At 43.2% G+C, this 18,187-nt stretch overlaps 1 protein-coding gene across 4 annotated transcripts in view; it reads right to left on the reverse strand.

The window, feature by feature from the left end:
• Positions 1-7,486, reverse strand: part of nlgn2b (neuroligin 2b) — a 29,773-nt gene extending 22,287 nt beyond the window's left edge. Inside the window, exons 1-3 of one of the 4 annotated variants that reach the window (XM_030792405.1) lie at positions 7,036-7,366; positions 6,517-6,523; positions 5,471-5,514 (exon numbers count right to left, since the gene is read on the reverse strand). In XM_030792405.1, the coding sequence (XP_030648265.1) occupies positions 5,471-5,514; positions 6,517-6,523; positions 7,036-7,366 (382 nt within the window). Of the gene's footprint in view, positions 1-5,470; positions 5,515-6,516; positions 6,524-6,911; positions 6,935-7,035 lie in introns of all 4 variants that reach the window. The other 3 variants (XM_030792406.1, XM_030792404.1, XM_030792403.1) reach the window with 3 other exon arrangements.
• Positions 7,487-18,187: the final 10,701 nt, after the last annotated feature.

An 18,187-nucleotide genomic window follows, 5' to 3' on the forward strand; every position in this document is an offset into this window, starting at 1 on the left:
GTTGGGTATGCAAACACTGAGCCAGAGACAGACAGAGGAGTAAGGATGGAAGTTAGACACGCTCCTGATTTCGGGAGTATCTTTCACAGTCTATGATAGGAAATGATCAACCTGGTACGACTTCCCTAGTACAGGCCTGGGGAGGATTCTAGGCCTGTACTGGGGGAGGTAGATCACACTGAATGACATTTGGTATCATTGACCGGACAACATACACTGCCTGGCCCCAAAAAAAAAAAAAAGTTGCATGCTCTAATTTTTTCATTGGACCGCCTTTAGCTTTGATTACGGAACGCATTCACTGTGGCACCGTTTCGACAACCTTATGCAACGTCACAACATTTATTTCTGTCCGGAGATGCATTATTCTTTGGCCGAGATCTCGTTGACGACGGGAGGGTCGAACCACTCTGTAGAGTCTTCTCCAGAACATCCCAAAGACTTTCAGTGGGGTTAAGGTCAGGACTCTGTGGTGGCCAATTCATGTGTGAAAATGATTCCTCATGCTCCCTGAACCACTCTTTCACAATGTGAGCCTGATAAATCTCGGCATTGTCTGGAATATGTTCGTGCCATCAGGGAAGAAAAAAATCCACTGATGGGATAACCTGGTCATTCAGTACATTCAGGTCCTCAGCTGACTTCATTTTACTGCCACATAATGTTGCTGAGCCTGGACCTGACCAACCGAAGTAACCCCAGATCATAACACTGCCTCCAGAGGCTCCAAATCCAAATGGCAACTTTTTTCACCCGGGCAGTGTAGATTTGTGTGAAACGTTGTATTGCATGATGGGAAATGGAGTTTTATGGGGCTCCAGGATAAGACAGAACAGTTGAACACATAGGACTGGCTTAAAGAGAGCTGATTATATTAAAAAAAAAAAATAGACTTGATGGCAGATACAAACAGGTAAAGATGTCCATGTTTCGTTGTCAGTCCACTGCTGTAATATGCATATGTCAGTCTGTACAGTGAGTGCACTGAAGGAGATTAGGTTTGATTGTTGGAATGGAGTGTGTGCTCTGTCAGTCACATGCCTTGACTATTTCTGTTGAGCTGTCACACCGAGTTTGTGCACGAAACGCAAAAAAAAAAAAAAATCATACTGCATGGTTGGAATCGTGTTTTTTTTTTTTTTTTTTTGTCTCTCTCTCTCTCTCTCTTTTTTTTTTTTTCTTGTTGTGACAATCTTGTGATTTGACAGAGACGTATGACAGATAACCCTCTCTTTTCAGCTCTCCCCAAAACCACCTCGGTGACAGACAGTCTCATTGTGTTAAGGTGTCTCCTCCGGTTTTGCTCTCTCCTCCTAACTAAAGTCAAAAAAATAAAAATAAAAATGCAGCAACGGCGTAGGAGCGACAGTCGGTTCAGACATGTTCCCTATCAGTCTGAATTAAAATCTCCAGATTACGACTATCATCTGCTCCTCTGTAGGTAAAAAAAAACAAACAAAAAAATTGCATTGTCCTTGAGATTTTCCTAAGACGTAAAAAAAAAGGAGAAAAGCAATTTCAGTGAGAATATTTGTCTTGAAAACCATGATTCGTGAAGCTTTTTGTTTTATTTGTTTATATATATATATATATATATATATATATATATATATATATATATATTTCTTTTCACCACGTATGGAATCCAATTATAGATATCACAGGTCCTCCCCCCTAAGTGTCAACCAATCAGCAGATTGGCAGCACAGCCAATGACAGCTGAGAAAACTGACATTTTTTTTTTATTATTTTGTGAGATTCAGAGGGTGGTCCTTAAGTGCTCTGCATGGCTATTATGCCTCGCGTGAATGGAAGTTCTCTTGTAAATGCTGCATTTTATCCACACTTCGTAAGGCACTGGCTGAATGAACAGAGATTTGGCCTTGGCCATTCGAACACATAAAGAGGTCGGGGGAAGCTGTGGCTTGTCACATCTAAGGCGCCGCATCTGCTTGACAATGAAATAAGCCCAGTAACCAATCACCCAGCTGCTCCCAGTTCTCCCAGTGCCATTCACGCTTTCTCCATCTCTTTCTCTCCCCTTCTCTCTCTCTCACTCCCCTCCCCTAAGCCGTGCTCTGAAATATGGCTTTTAATAAAGAGTCCGGACGGTAAACGGCCGCTCCAGTGGCGATAAAAATGAAGGATTCTGGGCCGTGGTCTGAGGTAAGACTTGTGTAAATGGAGCTGGAATGTCACAGCGTTCATGTGGAGGAGGTGGACCAGTGCTGCAGCTGCCGAACAACATGAGCGACAGGGACACAGCTGGAACACACTGCCTGCCTGTGCGTGTGTGTGCGTGTGTGTGTGTGTGTGTATGTGTGTGTGTGTGTGTGTGTGTGTGGGACCTCTGGCGACAGTCCAGCCTGCTCTGTAACATTGGGCCTGCCATGTTTTTGTTATTTTAAAAGAGCATTTGAACTGCATTTGAATAGAGGAAACAGCAGGGCACACTGACGCCTGCATGAAGACAACATGCATTTGCATTCTGAGCCAATAACCTTCACTACCACTGAGAGAGAGAGAGAGAGGGGGAGACAGAGAGAGAGAGAGAGAGAGAGAGAAAGGGAGAGAGAGGGGAAAAAACTGAGAATCAGAGAGAGATGGAGCTTTGCCTGCAGGGGTTATCTTTATCCACAGTATTAGTTACATCCCTTAAGCCGGGTGAGAAGAGGCATGTATAGGCCTCCCAGGTTTGTGTGTGTGTGTGTGTGCACACGCGTGCATGCCTGTGTGTGTGTGAATGCATATATACTTGATTACATGTATGCATGAATGAATGAATGACTGTATAGGCATGTTAGCGAGGATATGTGTGTGTGTGTGTGTTGTTAGTATGTTGTCTGTGTGCATACATGTGTTTTATGTGTGTTGTGTGTGTGTCATGTCTGTTTGTGTGACTTTATAAGCATGTCAGTGAGGATACTGTGTGTGTGTGCGCATGGGGGTATGTGAGTGTGTATATTTGTGTTGTTTGTGTGTATGTGTGTGTGTGTGTGTGTGTGGGTGTAACTTTGGGGACTGTGAGGCAGATGGTACACAGAGCTCTGCTGAGGGGTCACTCTGTGTGAGAGGATGGATATTCTGCAGACCTATTGTTGGGTCCCTGGGGAGAAGCCACAGTCAGAGCTGTATTAAAACATATCCTCATTTCCAAACATGTCAATAATGGGGATATCTGATCCCGTATTTGGACTCAAAAAGAGACACTACAGCAGATTACGCAAACACCACACACACACACACACACGCGCACACACACACACTCACTCCAGAATCATTTATGTACTCACACATTCCAAAGTTACGATCTTTAACCAAGTCTATTTTGAATTTACACTATAATAAAAACTTTGAAGATGTAATACAATACAATGTCATTGACTGAGAGCGTAAATCGCTGGACAATAAATCCAGACATTTAACATCTGACTGAATCCTGTAGTTGTAAAGTTTGCAATTCTATTAAAGCACAGCATTTAGTTTAAAAAAAAAAAACAACAGCAATTGTTTTGCGCTCATTTTTTTGTTTGGGAATAGATGGCTCTGAACAGATGTGCCTCTTTATTTGTTAGGGTACAGGCAAAGTTCAGTTTAAGGTTGGTTTTTATTGATAGTGTTCTCAGGAGGCTAAGCAGCTGTCACAACATACAGCTGTCCCAACACTATATTATTGACGTTTTCCTTTTAAGATTTTACATGCTTTTCGTTTTCTACCAACTTGTCCGCAAAGCTTCGGTTTATTCAAGTGTACTTTAAAGTAAGTGGCATAAAGTAACGGCCAAGCCTTTCATACTCTCCCCTGCTGTTGTGTCAAACGCCAATTTAAGGAGGTTTGCGTTATTCTGTTTGAATAGGAATGTCATGCAGCTTAAGATTCTCCCGGCAAAATGATTTTACCGCAGACTAATTGATTTTTTATTGACAGCCATATATCACCTGTGTTCAGATACTTCATCTGAAGCGCGTAGCCACTTCCTTTCAAAGACGTCGCCCCCCCCCCCCCCTCCCCTTTGTATGCAGAGAATTAGATAAACCTTGAGTTTCTAAGCTAATTAAAAGGCACCATCCACGCGAGGGAGACTGCGCTGCTGTGTAACATGTCTCTTTCCCCCTGCAGAAGAATCCTGATCCAATTTTCACCAGATCAAGGGCTTTGCTGGAATAGCAAAAATAGAATAATTTGTTTGAGGTTTGTTCTTGCATCAAAGGCAATTCACACGATACTTCTTCTGCAGCGTCGACTGACTGCGTTTTTATTTATTTATTTCTTCTTTTTTTTTTTTTTTTTGTTTATTTCCCCGTATACTCCATCACCACCATCTTCAGACCTTTTGTAAGTTTCAAACGATCGCTGAACAGTTTTCATCCCCCTCCCTGGTTTTGTTTGGCACGTGTTCTCATATTCATATTGTTTGGGTAAAAATTCCATATTCGTTGGGAATATGATCTGGGCACAATTTAGCTGGTAGTTGATCATAATCCTTTGACGGCCTTGATTCCTTCCGTCACACTTTGAATGCATGAAAAATACTATATCACCTTGATGCTTATTCTCTCAACACTCTTTGTGCTCAGAATCTGTGTAATATCCCTCCTGCTTAGTGTTTGGACTTAACTAATTCTTACCACAGATTGACTGTTAACATAGCCACACTGTTTTTCCTTTTCTTCTCTATAGAAAAACAAAACGTTTTTTTTCCTGAGGGTCCTTTACTCTCCGTGTGCAGTTGTACTCCAAATCACCTCTTAATTAGCAAGGCAGGGTTAAAAAACCCCCCAAAAAAACCTGCCAACTGATTTGTTTAATTGGTCCTAATTCAAAAGGATATGCTGAACTGAACACCTTTATGTTCCAATATGCCTCTTAATTAAAGAGATGGAATCGATGCTTATTAGCTAAAATTTAACTGATCAGCCACTGCGGCGATAATGAGATACACAAAGATTGTTATTCCTCATTCCTAATATCCCTTTCACGCTACCCTACACCCAACGTCACGAAATAAACGTCCGGATTGTTTAAAACGCTCACGCAAAAACGCCAGACAGCCGTCGACCGTAGAGGAGATGATAAAAAAAAAAAAAAGGCGAGTTTTCTCTGGGAAAAAAAAAATTGCTTACAGAGGTTTTTATTCTGTTGTTCCTTCTGCTTCGATAGATAATACCCATTCCAAAATGAAAGAAAGAGGGGGGTTGGGGGGGGGAGGGGTGGACAGTATTTTTTGACCACACTGGGCAGGAATTCTCCTCCGTGTGAGCACTGGAGGCAGATGTTGAGATAAAGGTTCTCTCGTTCAGCACGTGCTGTCCGGATCAGATGAGCGTGTGTGTTGAGGTACATCTCCACCGCTGCGCTGTCTGATCTATTACTCATACTACCATCCCGACACTATTCCCATGGACCGCTTTGGATAAGAAGGACTTTGCAGCACGTAGATATGTGTGTGTGTGTGTGTGAATAGGTGTGCGTGTGTGTGTGTGTGTGTGAAGACTGCGGATTCTCTGCAATGCCTTGAAAGAAAAAAAAAAAAACAAAAACCCTGTCCACAGCACTAAGCCTCAAACACGCGCACAAAAAAAGAGATTCTCTTGTGCATATGCACGATTCATCTGTTTGTTTAATTAGGAAAACAGATTTTCTCTTTGTTAGGATGCCCTAGATTTGATGTTCATCCTTCGTTGGGAAAAAAAAAAGAAAGAAAGAGCATTTGTGTTTACTTTGTATATTACTATGAAATTCGATATTCACCTAGAATAATTTAGCCTATTGGTGCTTTTTCAGGAATACATTTTGTAAATTACACTCAGGCTATGCCAGACTGCACACATCACCTTGTAATAACAACAACAACAACAACAACAGCAATAAAGAGATAATTTAATCAATTACATACCTCTGTTTGTATTCTACTGTATACTGCCTTCATCTATGTCTTATTTCTGCTAGAGTTGGTTATTGTATATTAAGGAGCATTGAAATCAACATGTATATAGCAAATATAAGAGTCTTGTCAGTCAAAAATAACGATTATTATAAAATAAAATACAGCTTCATGCGCACAGAGGGCATAAATGAAAAGAAACCAGACCTTCTCTTCTAAAAGAGGTTGTTTGAATGACTTCAAGTGTGTGTCATCGTTTAAAAAAAGACTGAAAGACTGATTTCAGTTTCTTTATCTGGACCGCATTAATATGTTTGCTCTGCCTTGCCTTTGTTTATCATATGAATGAAAAGAAAACTATAGTATAAAGGCTGCACTAATAAGTACAAAAGTATTAAAGATACACTAATAAGTGTAAAAGATACACTAATAAGTACATGAACCGCACTTAAGTGCCTGCACACACACACACACACACACACACACACACATACACTCAAAACAGATGGTAGATGATGGAGTGTTGCTGTAAGCATATGAGCTATTGTTCTTTGGAGATCTCATGGGCACAGTGCGTCAGTCGTTAAGAGCTCTCATCTCTCTGATGACATCTCTCCAGAGAACTCCTGACTGATTCCCTTACAACATCATACCTTACGCTAATGACACGATCCCTCGACGACAAAATGATATAAAAACACAGTGAGAAACAAACAGAACCCCACTGATTTACCCTAAAGAGCTAGTCACCCTCATCTACTCCTACTTCTCCTCCTCCTCCTCCTCCTCCTCCTCATTCCTCACCACCTCCTCCGGAGGAAGGAAAAAAAAAAAAAGGCGAGGTTTCTGTGCCGTGGGAAAGGAAAGAGTGAAGAGGTCTGTGGAGAGGTTTAAGGGTGTAAATTTGGTAATATCCCACTTTTGACCTCTCTACGCTCCAGCTACGCTGGGGTGGCAGCGAGAAATGATCTAAAGGGGAACGAAAGGCTCAGGATGGCCACAGATGATTAACTTCTCATCAGTCACAAGACCTCGTTCTCTTTCTCTCTCTCTGTGTGTTTGTGTGTGTGTGTGTGTGTGTGTGTCTGTGTGTGTGTGTGTGTGTGGAGACATGTATGTGTGAGAGTGGAGCGAGTGGGACTTGACTCACCGTCCTCCGTGGGTACGTAGATGTTCAGGTAGAGGCAGTCTTCGCTCTGGTTCTGGACGTAAGCCGCAGCAGCGTCCAGGTTGTCGGTGAACCACACGGGGAGCATGATTTCAGGCAGGACGCCGTGGATGTTTTGCGGGCAGACGGGAGCAAACTGGGTGGCATTGCGCACCTCCTGCCACGAGCCCGGCGCCTCGGGGGGTTGAAAACGACGTTCGCCGATAGGCGGGGTGGCGTATGGCACGCCAAGGTACTGCTCCACCGGCCCAAGGATCTCATTGTTAAGCTCCTTCCTCACGCCTCGCAGCTTCCCGTAAGCCGTGGTGACCATTGGGTGCTTGGCGGCGCTGAGGTCGGCGCGTTGGCACGAGGAGAGCGCCAGGCGTAACGCCAGTCCCAGCAGCCACACCAGGCAGGTGTCAGACATGCGACGAGGGCGGGAGCAGGCAGAGACCGCCGGACCCCTTCGCCTCGCCCCACCCATAGGCAAAAACACCATGGCCAGCAAGAGGCAGGCAGAGCACTCCCTCAGCAAAGACCGGATTATGAAAGATGGGGGTGGGGTGGGGTGCGGGTGTGGGAGTAGGAGGAGGTGGAGGGGGGTGGGGGGGAGGTGGGGTTGGGAGGGAGCTGAGAGCTATTAAAGCGCTGTACAAAACTGGAGACGGCCTGTGGGGAGATGCGTGTGGATAAGAGTGATTTGGACAGGAGGGCTTTGAGGTGGATTAGGTTAAATGTTGGAGCGCGTTTCCGTATGGCACATGAGAGAGGAGGCCCAGAGAGGGGCTGAGAAGATCCTTAGGCTGAATCTCCAGCACGCTCCGTTCTCCTGCCAACTCTTCATCAGCACTCCAAAGACAGAGAGCATCCACTGCACCCCACACATACAGAGAGAGAGAGAGAGAGAGAGAGAACAAGACAAAGTTAATTCATCCATGTAGTAGTAGAAAACAGAGTTAGTTTATCCACAGTAGAGCCCTGTTAATGCAACACAGATGTACACACCCAGCATGCACAGTAACAGTCATATTTGTTTCAGTTTTAACTCCAATGCATCAGACTTGTTTTCTCCTCTAAAAGTACGTATTGAATTGATTCAACCTAGAGCATGTAGGATTCACACCTGTGCAAACACATACGCGTGCACACACATACATGCACACACAACACACACACGTGGAGAGAGAGAGAAAGAGAGAGAGAGAGAGAGAGGAATTGATCTTAGTTCCTTTATTCTCACTGAGGAGGAAACTTTTATGCAGACATGTAAAGGTGTTTAGCTGGGAATGCACTAGCTTACACAATTACAGTGTCATATTCACAAGTTGGTCAGTCAGACACGTGCGTGCTAACTGAGACACCGGGTAGTGCAAAATACTGACTGCGCTGCTTATTTGACTTGAATACTCAGATGAGTAGACAGCACTAAGAGTCCAACAACGTGCCAAACTGTGCCCTTGTTTTAAGCCATCCGCGCCCCTGCCTAAATGCCCGTTTCTCCTGTCTTTATTCAGTGCCACACAGCTAAAGTGTTGCTAATCCTCCTGTACCCACAGTGAATGGAAGCACGTAAACATGATCAAACTCCCATTTTGCGTAACACTGTTGTTTAAAACCCTTTACGGCTACAGACAGGCATCGCTACCACCGTTGAATCCACGCGATAATGGTGCGTTTGTTTTAAAAAAAAAAAAGGAAAAGAACCGGCAAACGTAGAGGGCATTTTCACGGCTTTTTTTTTTTTTTTTTTTACCAAGGTTCACCTGGAACTGAGTTGACACCGAAGCCACTTCACGCGTCTCAGTCCAGATAAGACTGAAGGGGACGACCGCGATGGACGATATAACAGTGTTGGCAAACGGGGATACGCGAAACTGACTCCATAAAGGAACCGCAGTGTCTGTAGGTACGTGAATACATCATACTGAATAACGATTCGACTAAACGACCTTCCAATGAGACATTTACGTTTAGAAAATGTCAGATCAGATAAGTGCGACCATGGGACGAATTTGTTTCATTGTGAAAGGCTGTAATAACGTTAAGGTCTGTGTTACCGACAAGCCATCTTAGACATAGCGTAACTGGATGAGATGCCACGCTATCTGTGTGACACAGATTTACAAAGATAGGGAAACCAGCACACTAATGTGCCAAGTGGAATTTCAGCACAACACATGAGTAAACACAGCCTAAGGAAACAACAAAATTAATTATAAATTACAATTATAACTTGAGGATAGTGCAAAAGCTTTAACCAGCATATCTTAACACCTAACAGCGTCCGAAAGCTTTTAGCGTGGTAAATTAGGCCCCAAGCAAAGAGTAATAGAAGAAACACCATTGTAATAAGATCTTTACCCTGCTCGTTGATACTGATATGTTCTGAAACATGCATATGTATGAGGACTAATTAAAGAACCCTGATTTGTCATAGTTGGTGGGCTGCGATTGGATTTCATAAATATGCATTTGTTTTGAACCCCCCACCATCAAATAAATAAATAAGTTGTTAAATAAAAGCTCACACTAACTCACACAAACACAAACTGTTTGAGTATGCCATTATTTGAAGCTGCTGTATTCTCATGAACCCAGCGTGACTATGTATATGCTCAAAAAAAAAAAAAATGCTCAAATATGTTTTTAGCGCATGCCAATCACAAGCTTCATCATATGACACGGAAATTACATTGTTACAAAGGAAAACTACCCCCCCCCCCCTTTTTTAGCGAACCATCTAAATAAGCTAAATAAATCCTAAAACACAAAACAAAAAAAACAACACAACACAACAACATTATCACATCGAATGTGCACAGATGAATCGGTGTACAGCTGGTGATAATATTATAAATAAAGCCTCATTCTCTGTCAGTGTGAAAGTGCACATAAAAACGAAGCCCTTTCCTAATGCTGTAGAGACAGTCTATTAAATCACTGGTCCTCAACACAGATATATGCACACACACTCACACATATGCTCGCACATGAACTTACACACAGACACACACACACATGCACACACACACACACATACACACACACTTCTTTAAGTCTCATAGGGGACAGGTTTATTTATATAACTGCATGATAAGCTCAGCTCATAAATCACTGAGATAATATTTCATGTGGCATTGCTACTGTATGCATGCAGAAGTGTTTCTGACTGCAAGCAGGCACATATGTGCATGTGTGCGTGTGTGCGCTCAAGTGTGTGTGTGGCGCATGTGCATGTGTGCTTGTGTGTGTATGTGTGTGCATGTATGTGTGTACATGCATGTGTGTGCACTCTAGTGTATGTGTGTGTATGTGTATGTGTATGTGTATGTGTGTGTGTGTGTGCGCACGCGCACATGTGCGTGTTCGTATGTAAGACAGTGGTTGAGCGATATCCCATGCGAGAACCTTTATTGATTAACCCTGCGTGGGTTAGGTTAGATCCTCCAGGGTGTGAAGACACCCAGGCAGGACCCAACATGTCTGTGAGTAAGCATAAAGCCCAGAGCTGCATGCTGCCTATTGCTCAGACACAGCAAATCCATCACACACTATTGCCATGCTAGTTTACATGCGCACACACACACACACACACACCATACACACACAAACACACCACACACACACACACACACAAACACACACAAACACACCACACACACACACACACACATAATGTGTGACAACAGCTCATACTGAGGATGAAAAGGTGTGGGTTTGAGATATGTGTATGTGTGTGTGTGTGTGTGTGTGTGTGTGTGTGTGTGTGAGAGAGAGAGTCTCAGACACAGCTTTAACATGAGTGCTGAGGGGAGTGGCTGGGACTTTGGGGAGTAGGGGTGATGAGCGATGGACGTGCTCCTGTCCAGCTGGATCTGCCAATAAAGCACTCAGTGGAAGCAGGAGGTGTAATGGGATCCTAATTGAGAGCATGGGGGAGGGCGAGAGGAACATGGAGAAACCACAGCAGTCTCTTTCTCTCTCTCTCTGTCTCTCACTCTCTCTCTCTCTCTCGCTCTCTTTCTCTCTCTCTCTCTTTCTCTGTCTCTCTCTGTCTCTCATTATGAAGAAGCCATGAAATATACAGCAGGTTATATAGTCTGTATATTTGACCACCAAAACTGATGCAACTCCAATGCACCTGTACTTCCTCTTCATTTTCTTCTTCTTCTATCACTACTACTACTATTAATGATAATAAGAAGAGGAGGAATAAGAAGAATAAGAATGATGAAAACACAAAAACCAATAATATGAATATAAACAAAGGGCCTTTGTGGGGTTATCTCTCTCATTTATATTGTGCTGTTCACATCCACCCACAGTAAACATCTACAGTTTGTCTTGACCCACCGCCATGACATTCACTATCATCACCATATGTTATGACTGCCATAGAGCCCTGTCATGTACCATAACTCAGAGAGCCATCACTGTAACATAGCGCCAACTACACAATATCAAAAGCCTCAAAAAAAAAAAAAAAAAAAGCAATCAAAAGCAATCTCTAATATGCCTAACAACCTTTACCCTTCTGTGCGGCAAAGTAAACCTACAATGTCCCTCTCCAAAAAAAAAAAAAAAAAGGATTTCACACATAAAATCGATTGCCCTGTTGGCGAACAGGACTTTTTGGGAGTTTGGTGGAAGAAGGGGTAAAGCTAAAGACAGGTAAAGTAAGTTCATTTAAGCAATGTCAGCATGATCAAGTGCCAATTAGAGACCATTACAAAGCAGGCTGAATGCTAGAAGAGGATGCTTTTATGATATACGAGGGGCTCTGTCCATTAGGAGAACACATGACAGCTGGGAAGATAGGGCTCTGAATCGATGCGCCAGTTCACTTTTCAAATATAATCAACATTAACTGAATGAGTGTGACTACAGTAGTGCAATGTCATTGAATGATTACGGTATAGAATTATGCTCCAAAAAGCTTCATAAGGAGAACAGAGAGACACTTCATAACAGAAACAGAAAAAAATAAAAAGCCCAGAGGTGAACTTCGGAGCAGAACGGTCGAAAAAATATCTAAACTTTATCTGCGACTAAGTAAGCTGGACAAAGATTTGAATGGATCCTTCTAAGAAGCCGATGCTATTGTCTGTAGGCAGAACAAGCTACTCTTAATGCAGTTGACACCCACGCTGGATTGGTCCGAGAGGTCTGCCACGACCATGTGCATCTGGCCAAAAAAACCATCACGCGCACAGACATTAAATATAATCACACATGGATTTTTTTTTTCCACAGGGTTCTTTTATGACCGGTTAACTCCATATGAAAATTGTGATGCTTGGCAGTAATCTATTAAACCCGGGCACCGTGGAGTGAACTTGGTGACCAAGCGCGGCCCATATGCTTTGGGCGTGTGGCCGCGTCCCATGTTACGGCCCGAGTCAACGGGTGCTTTTGGGGGGGGGGGGGGTGCCTGGGGCATCTCCTGTCCTGCTGTCAAGGGAGGCTGTCAGATGATGCAATGGTATCGCGACCACCCCCCCACCCACACACACACACACACACACACACACACATCCCCTAAGGATAACAGCTGAAGTGTGTTCAGCTGAACGAATGGTTAAAATGAACCCCGTGAAAAAAAAAAAAACCCCACCTCTGAATGGTGGCATTTGAACAAAACAGCGCGTAAAAACACTCTCCTTGTCTCTGGCTCTTTCTCTCTTTCAAATGTCCTATTCCGGCCGTCCACGTCAAGCTGTTCGGCACTCTCGCCGTACACGTGTGGCCGACACACACGCGGCACGACGGGCCGGCGAGAGTGAGAATGTTTGGTGAAAAGTGACTGGGTCGCCAGCTGAGAAAGAGGAAGGAACAGAGCGGTTTTCAGCGTGGGGGAAAACTACTTCATGCAAATGTACATGCATACATGCAATGTACATGAAGCTTTTCATCGGAGAAGGGTGTGTGTGTGTGTGTGTGGGGGGGGGGGGGCATGGAATCTCCTCAGTGACTTTATAAGGCACCACACACTAACAGACAACAGGCCCCAAACACTGAGGTATGAACTCGCATCAAAATGTTCAGACTTACTCAGAAACAAGACTGAAAACAAAAAGGTGCCAGAATTACTGCAATATCCTGCAAAAACTTTTTTTTAAGTGTTCAAACAGATATACATACAAACACACACACACACACACACACACACTAAATGGAATCATTTTTTGCTTACAGTGGTACTGAACTCATAGTAATTTGATTCCTTTACATTATTCTTGGTTAATCTATTCCTAGTTAATCTACTCTGAAAACTCTAATATCCTCGCTTTGAGTGAATCTGGTGTGACTCTATTCTTAGCAAATCTGTTCTGGACAGCAGTATCCTAGTGGAGGTTAATCTGTCTGAGAGAATAATCATTTTAGGATGTTATTTCTTGTTACAGTGTTAATTTCAGGGTGACCTCATAATTATACTGAGCTGCTACACTGTCATCAACCGTGAGCTCAGAGTTTCATCCCACAATGCACTCTGTTTAGCCTGCAAGAATAGTTTAGTCTCCGGTTACCGGCCCCATCTCATTCTAGGCAGGGCAATTTAGAGATTAGAGTAGAACTAACATCCGCATGGAATCTCAGGTGATAAAGTTAAATTCATCCATACTTTCGAAATCATATTTGAGAAAACTGTCCAATTCTCAGGAGAGAAGAGAGACAGAGGCTGCTGAAGGGAGTTAAGTTCACTTTCCAATTCTTATTTCCCAGGATGCACCCCGACAAGTCACAGCATGTGAAAAATACAATCAGATAAACAAGCTCATGAATAATCAAATAAAAGTCAATTAAGGGGCCTCTAACAAAGCTGGAGTGGTGGTTGTTAACAAGCGAGTGAAGGAGATTCAGGACATAAAGCAGCGGGCAGAGAGAAAGGTGTCTAGAAAAAAACAACAAAAAAAAACTCATTCTCTGTTTGGTCAGGGAATCAATGCATCACCATGGGACAATGTTTCTTTTACATATTCACAGAAACTATAGCAGGCAAATACACTTAAAGCTATGCGCTAGCAGCAATGTTACACATTCTCAATTTTCCTGTAGAACAAATTTATTGATTACGTTTTTTTCCCCCCCCAACATCAGAAAGACCGATTGAGAACATTGTGGTAGTCTCAGAGAGCTAATGTTGTTGTTTGTTCTTGTTGACCGTGAAACTCACCTCACAAACATTACTCATGGTTTATTCAAGGTTTTTGATCCATTGACTGCTCTCTTCACCGTTTTACAAGTACTCTTTATTGACCATATCTCAAAGCATTTCCTTACACATCACATCTATACCATCAATAGACTGTGTGTGTGTGTGTGTTTTGTATGCATGCAAGAGAGAGTGAGAGACAGAGAGAGGATGAATGCTTGTGTCTACTCCGAGTGTTCATGTTCATGCTTTTCATGTATATGTCTAAAAGACAGAGAGAGAGAGAGAGAGAGAGAGAGAGAGAGAGCATGAGAGAGAGAGAGAGAGAGAGAGTGACAGAGGATGAGTGCTCATGTCTACTCTTAGCATGTGTTCATGCATTTCTGTGGATGTGTGTGTGTGTGTGTGTGTGCGCGTGCGCGTGCGCACAAGCATAAGTATGTCCCCACAGCACTTTGGTGAATGCTACTTGAATGCACATTAATTACTGTTTTTTTCAAACAGCTCACAAGGTGTGAGTGAGTGTAGTATGTGTAAGGCAGAGCGTGTACCTTCCGCCAGCTGCTTCGCCTCCAGTCAAAGCCCATCTAGAAGGATGAGGCTTGGCTCAGATGGGAAAGATGCAAACGAGAAGAATCAAATCCAAAGCTGGCTCACCGTGTATTTTTAATGACAAACAACACTGTAATGACACACAGGTGAGTATTTCAGTGAGATATTCCCGGACCCTGTTCTTCTCCAATGAGATGGAGCAGGCTTATGTGTGTACTCGGGGTTTAGGCTGATTTTCACTCACCGGGGGGGGGGGGGGGGGGGGGGGGGGTTTGGGGGGGGGGGTGGAAGAAACAGCAGAGATGATACCTTGTCGGGACGCTCGCCGGGTGCTATCAAAAGTAATCCCAATAGAACAACAGCTTGCCAAACTCATGTGGCATGCTAGGCTAAATTCCCCAGGCTAACATACACACAGATTAAATACAGCTCAAGCACCAGCTGCTGTCCCTAGTCCTCTTCCAGCACTCCCACTGTACATAGCACAAACACAGGGGTGAGATCTGTTGGATCTCTGGACTTGGCAACCATGTCTCAACCTCCACAGGTTCTCCTTTCATTCATAAAACCCAAGTGAAAGAGGCATGATCGTGGCTTAGGGATGTCACAAGAACAGATACTTCAGTACCAAGTTGATGCCTGAATTAAGAAAACACAACTGTTTTCTACAATTTCCTACAGTATCGAAAGTGTGGTGTTGACTGACTGCAAAAATAACACAAGAAAATGGTGCACAGCGGTGTTGGTGCATCGATAGAACAACCAAACTTAACACTCGTCGAAAAGAAAAGCAGCAGATGTCAAAGCAGATGAGTTTCAGTTCATCTAAGGCTGCACTAACAACTAACGGTATAACGATTTGTTAAAGTGTTCTTATCCAGAAATACACATATTGGCCTTATTTATTTATCTCTTTAGAGATGGCTGGCATTGCTTTACAAACAATCATATTGCATAAAATCTTAGATATGTCCAAGTGCTATTCACAAAAAGTTGACTATATTTTGAATTTTGATATAACTGAATACTAGTTTACTTGAATGATGGTTAGCTAACTGCTTGAGGCATATATACAACTGTTTTAAAGCTGCTGGCACTATTAGTAGTTGTGTAGTTTATATTTTATTACTGTTGTATCTGTTATGTTCTATTACTGAGTGGAAGCACAATGTTGCCTCTTTGAATAATGGAGGAGATACTCTAAAGTTGATGTTTGCTGTTAACTGTTAAATACTTGAAGGCTGCATGCCATCGTTCAGGTTTTATTTGTTAATGTTCATACAAGGCTTTATAATACAGGAGTGTATGCTGAATGGGGTTTCTGTTTTTGCTGTGGTAACATATCAGGTGTTGAGAATCCTGGAATTTCACTAGTATTAGTACTGACTACCAAATTCCTGACATTATGACATTTTACCTTGCTTTTGCCAGAGGTTGAGATATCTAGAGGTAACTGAAGGGCTGAAAAAGAGACAGGAATTCTTCAACCAAACGACCTCATACTCTTCTGGTTAGCACGTTAATGTGTGTCTAGGTGTAAGAGCCCTCCACAGCTGTGAAAGAGAAAACAGCAGTTTTAAATTTCAAGAGTTACCCAATTAATACCATGTCACACTGACAAGTATTTCAAAGAACACCGACGTAACTGTAGAGGTATGACGAATGATTGCGCCCGTAGATCCGCCGTTCTTGTTCAAGTCTATCGAAAGCTTCAGGTAGAAGGGGAGGGCTGAAAACCTCGAGAACCCATAGTAATCCACGGCAGATTCAACACGCGACCCCGACCCACAAGTAAATGGGATCCGAGCGTTTGAAGGCGCGAACCATACGGAGTCAGGGGCCGTAGGAAGAATCGTTCATTACAGCTTAAGACGTACAGACTGTCACACGCCATGCATACCCAATCCCATGGACTTTATCTGCCCATGTTCTTTATCTTCTCCTCTCAACCATCTCTCAGAGGGGACACGTATCTCATCTCGAACATCTAAGCTTGGCTAGATGGATGTAAGACAGAGGGGAGATGACTGTATGAGAAATGCTGTGGGAATGGGTGAATGGGGTGGGGGGTGGGGGGGGGGGGGGTATACTCATTTCTGACATGTGAGCTATTCTGCTGAACAATTCTGAACCCAGAGAAAGAAGGCTTTGATTTAGCTCCGGGTCCAGGTCGGCTCGTATGGGCACCATCCATCTTGTAAAGTAATTACGTAGTGAAGCTTTCCATTGGAGGAGTGTGGGGGGGGGGGGGCCATGGAGTCTCCTCAATGGCTTTATAAATCACCACACACTAACAGAAAACAGGCCCCAAACACTGAGGTATGAGTTAAGATGGTAACTCACATCAAAATTTTTCTAACTTACTTATAAACAAGTACCAGAAAAAAAAAAAAGCAAACCCAGAACTAGTCTTAAAAATCCTGTAAACAATTCTGGTTTGTATTTATACAGCATATGAATACTCACACACACACACACACACACACACACACACACACACACACACACACACACAGAGCAATCTTTAGAGAAAATCCTTTGCTTCTATGCAAGAGCACTGCCCTCCCACTAAGGCTAATCTGTGAACTATGTTGGACTTGAGGGTTCACGGTCTCCTACTATCACAGTCTTTGGGGATGGCATTAGGATTTTATCAGCCATGTCTTTCGGCGCAGTTAACACCAACACATCCACAGTCTAGGGATCTTCAGCCCTCTCCTCCACTACCCTCACATAGACAGAATGATTAGTGTTGTTGGTGCTGGGTGTGCTGGCATATTGATCGGGGGAAGGGGGAGGAGAGGGGGTCAGAAGGTTTGGTTCGGCTGATATGTTTCCCTTGGAGACAGAGCAGTCATTCCGTCTTGCTGGACTCCTGATTTAATGGCAGTTGGTATGAGACTGATTGCATCAGGCTTGCTATCGCTCTTCCCATCAGTAAAATAATGATCCGTTACCTGACACCGGCCAAAGTTAGCATTTCTGTTGTTTCGAGTTAGAAACATGTCACTCGTGTGTAACAAAACACATACCATGCGTAAATTTAGACACCACTGGTTCAATACGCAAAAAAAAAAAAAAAAAAAATTCAAAAGAATTTGTAAATGAGTCATTAATCGTAATGTGACTATCCCCCATCTAACGAGGGAATTAACAATTACAAAAAGCGCACAAAGTCGCGTAGGTGTTTAGTTTCATTTTTAGGAATGTCCGCTTTCAAATTGTTGCTGTCCAAGAGTTAGAGGTGCTGAAAGACAAACGGCGTTTGTTGGACTTCTGGACAACTCGGACTTCACGCGTAGCTTAAGCGGTATGAAGGCACACATATATCCTCCCAGGCTCTTGGGTGAACGTTTCTTAACTGGCTCCAAAACTGCTGTGGTTAATCGTTTTCCAGTGGCGATCTCTTTTTGCCCTGCTTTGTTTTAACTGCAGATATTTGGAATT

Source organism: Chanos chanos, chromosome 15 (genome assembly GCF_902362185.1).
Source record: "Chanos chanos chromosome 15, fChaCha1.1, whole genome shotgun sequence".
NCBI classification, from domain to species: Eukaryota; Metazoa; Chordata; class Actinopteri; order Gonorynchiformes; family Chanidae; genus Chanos; species Chanos chanos.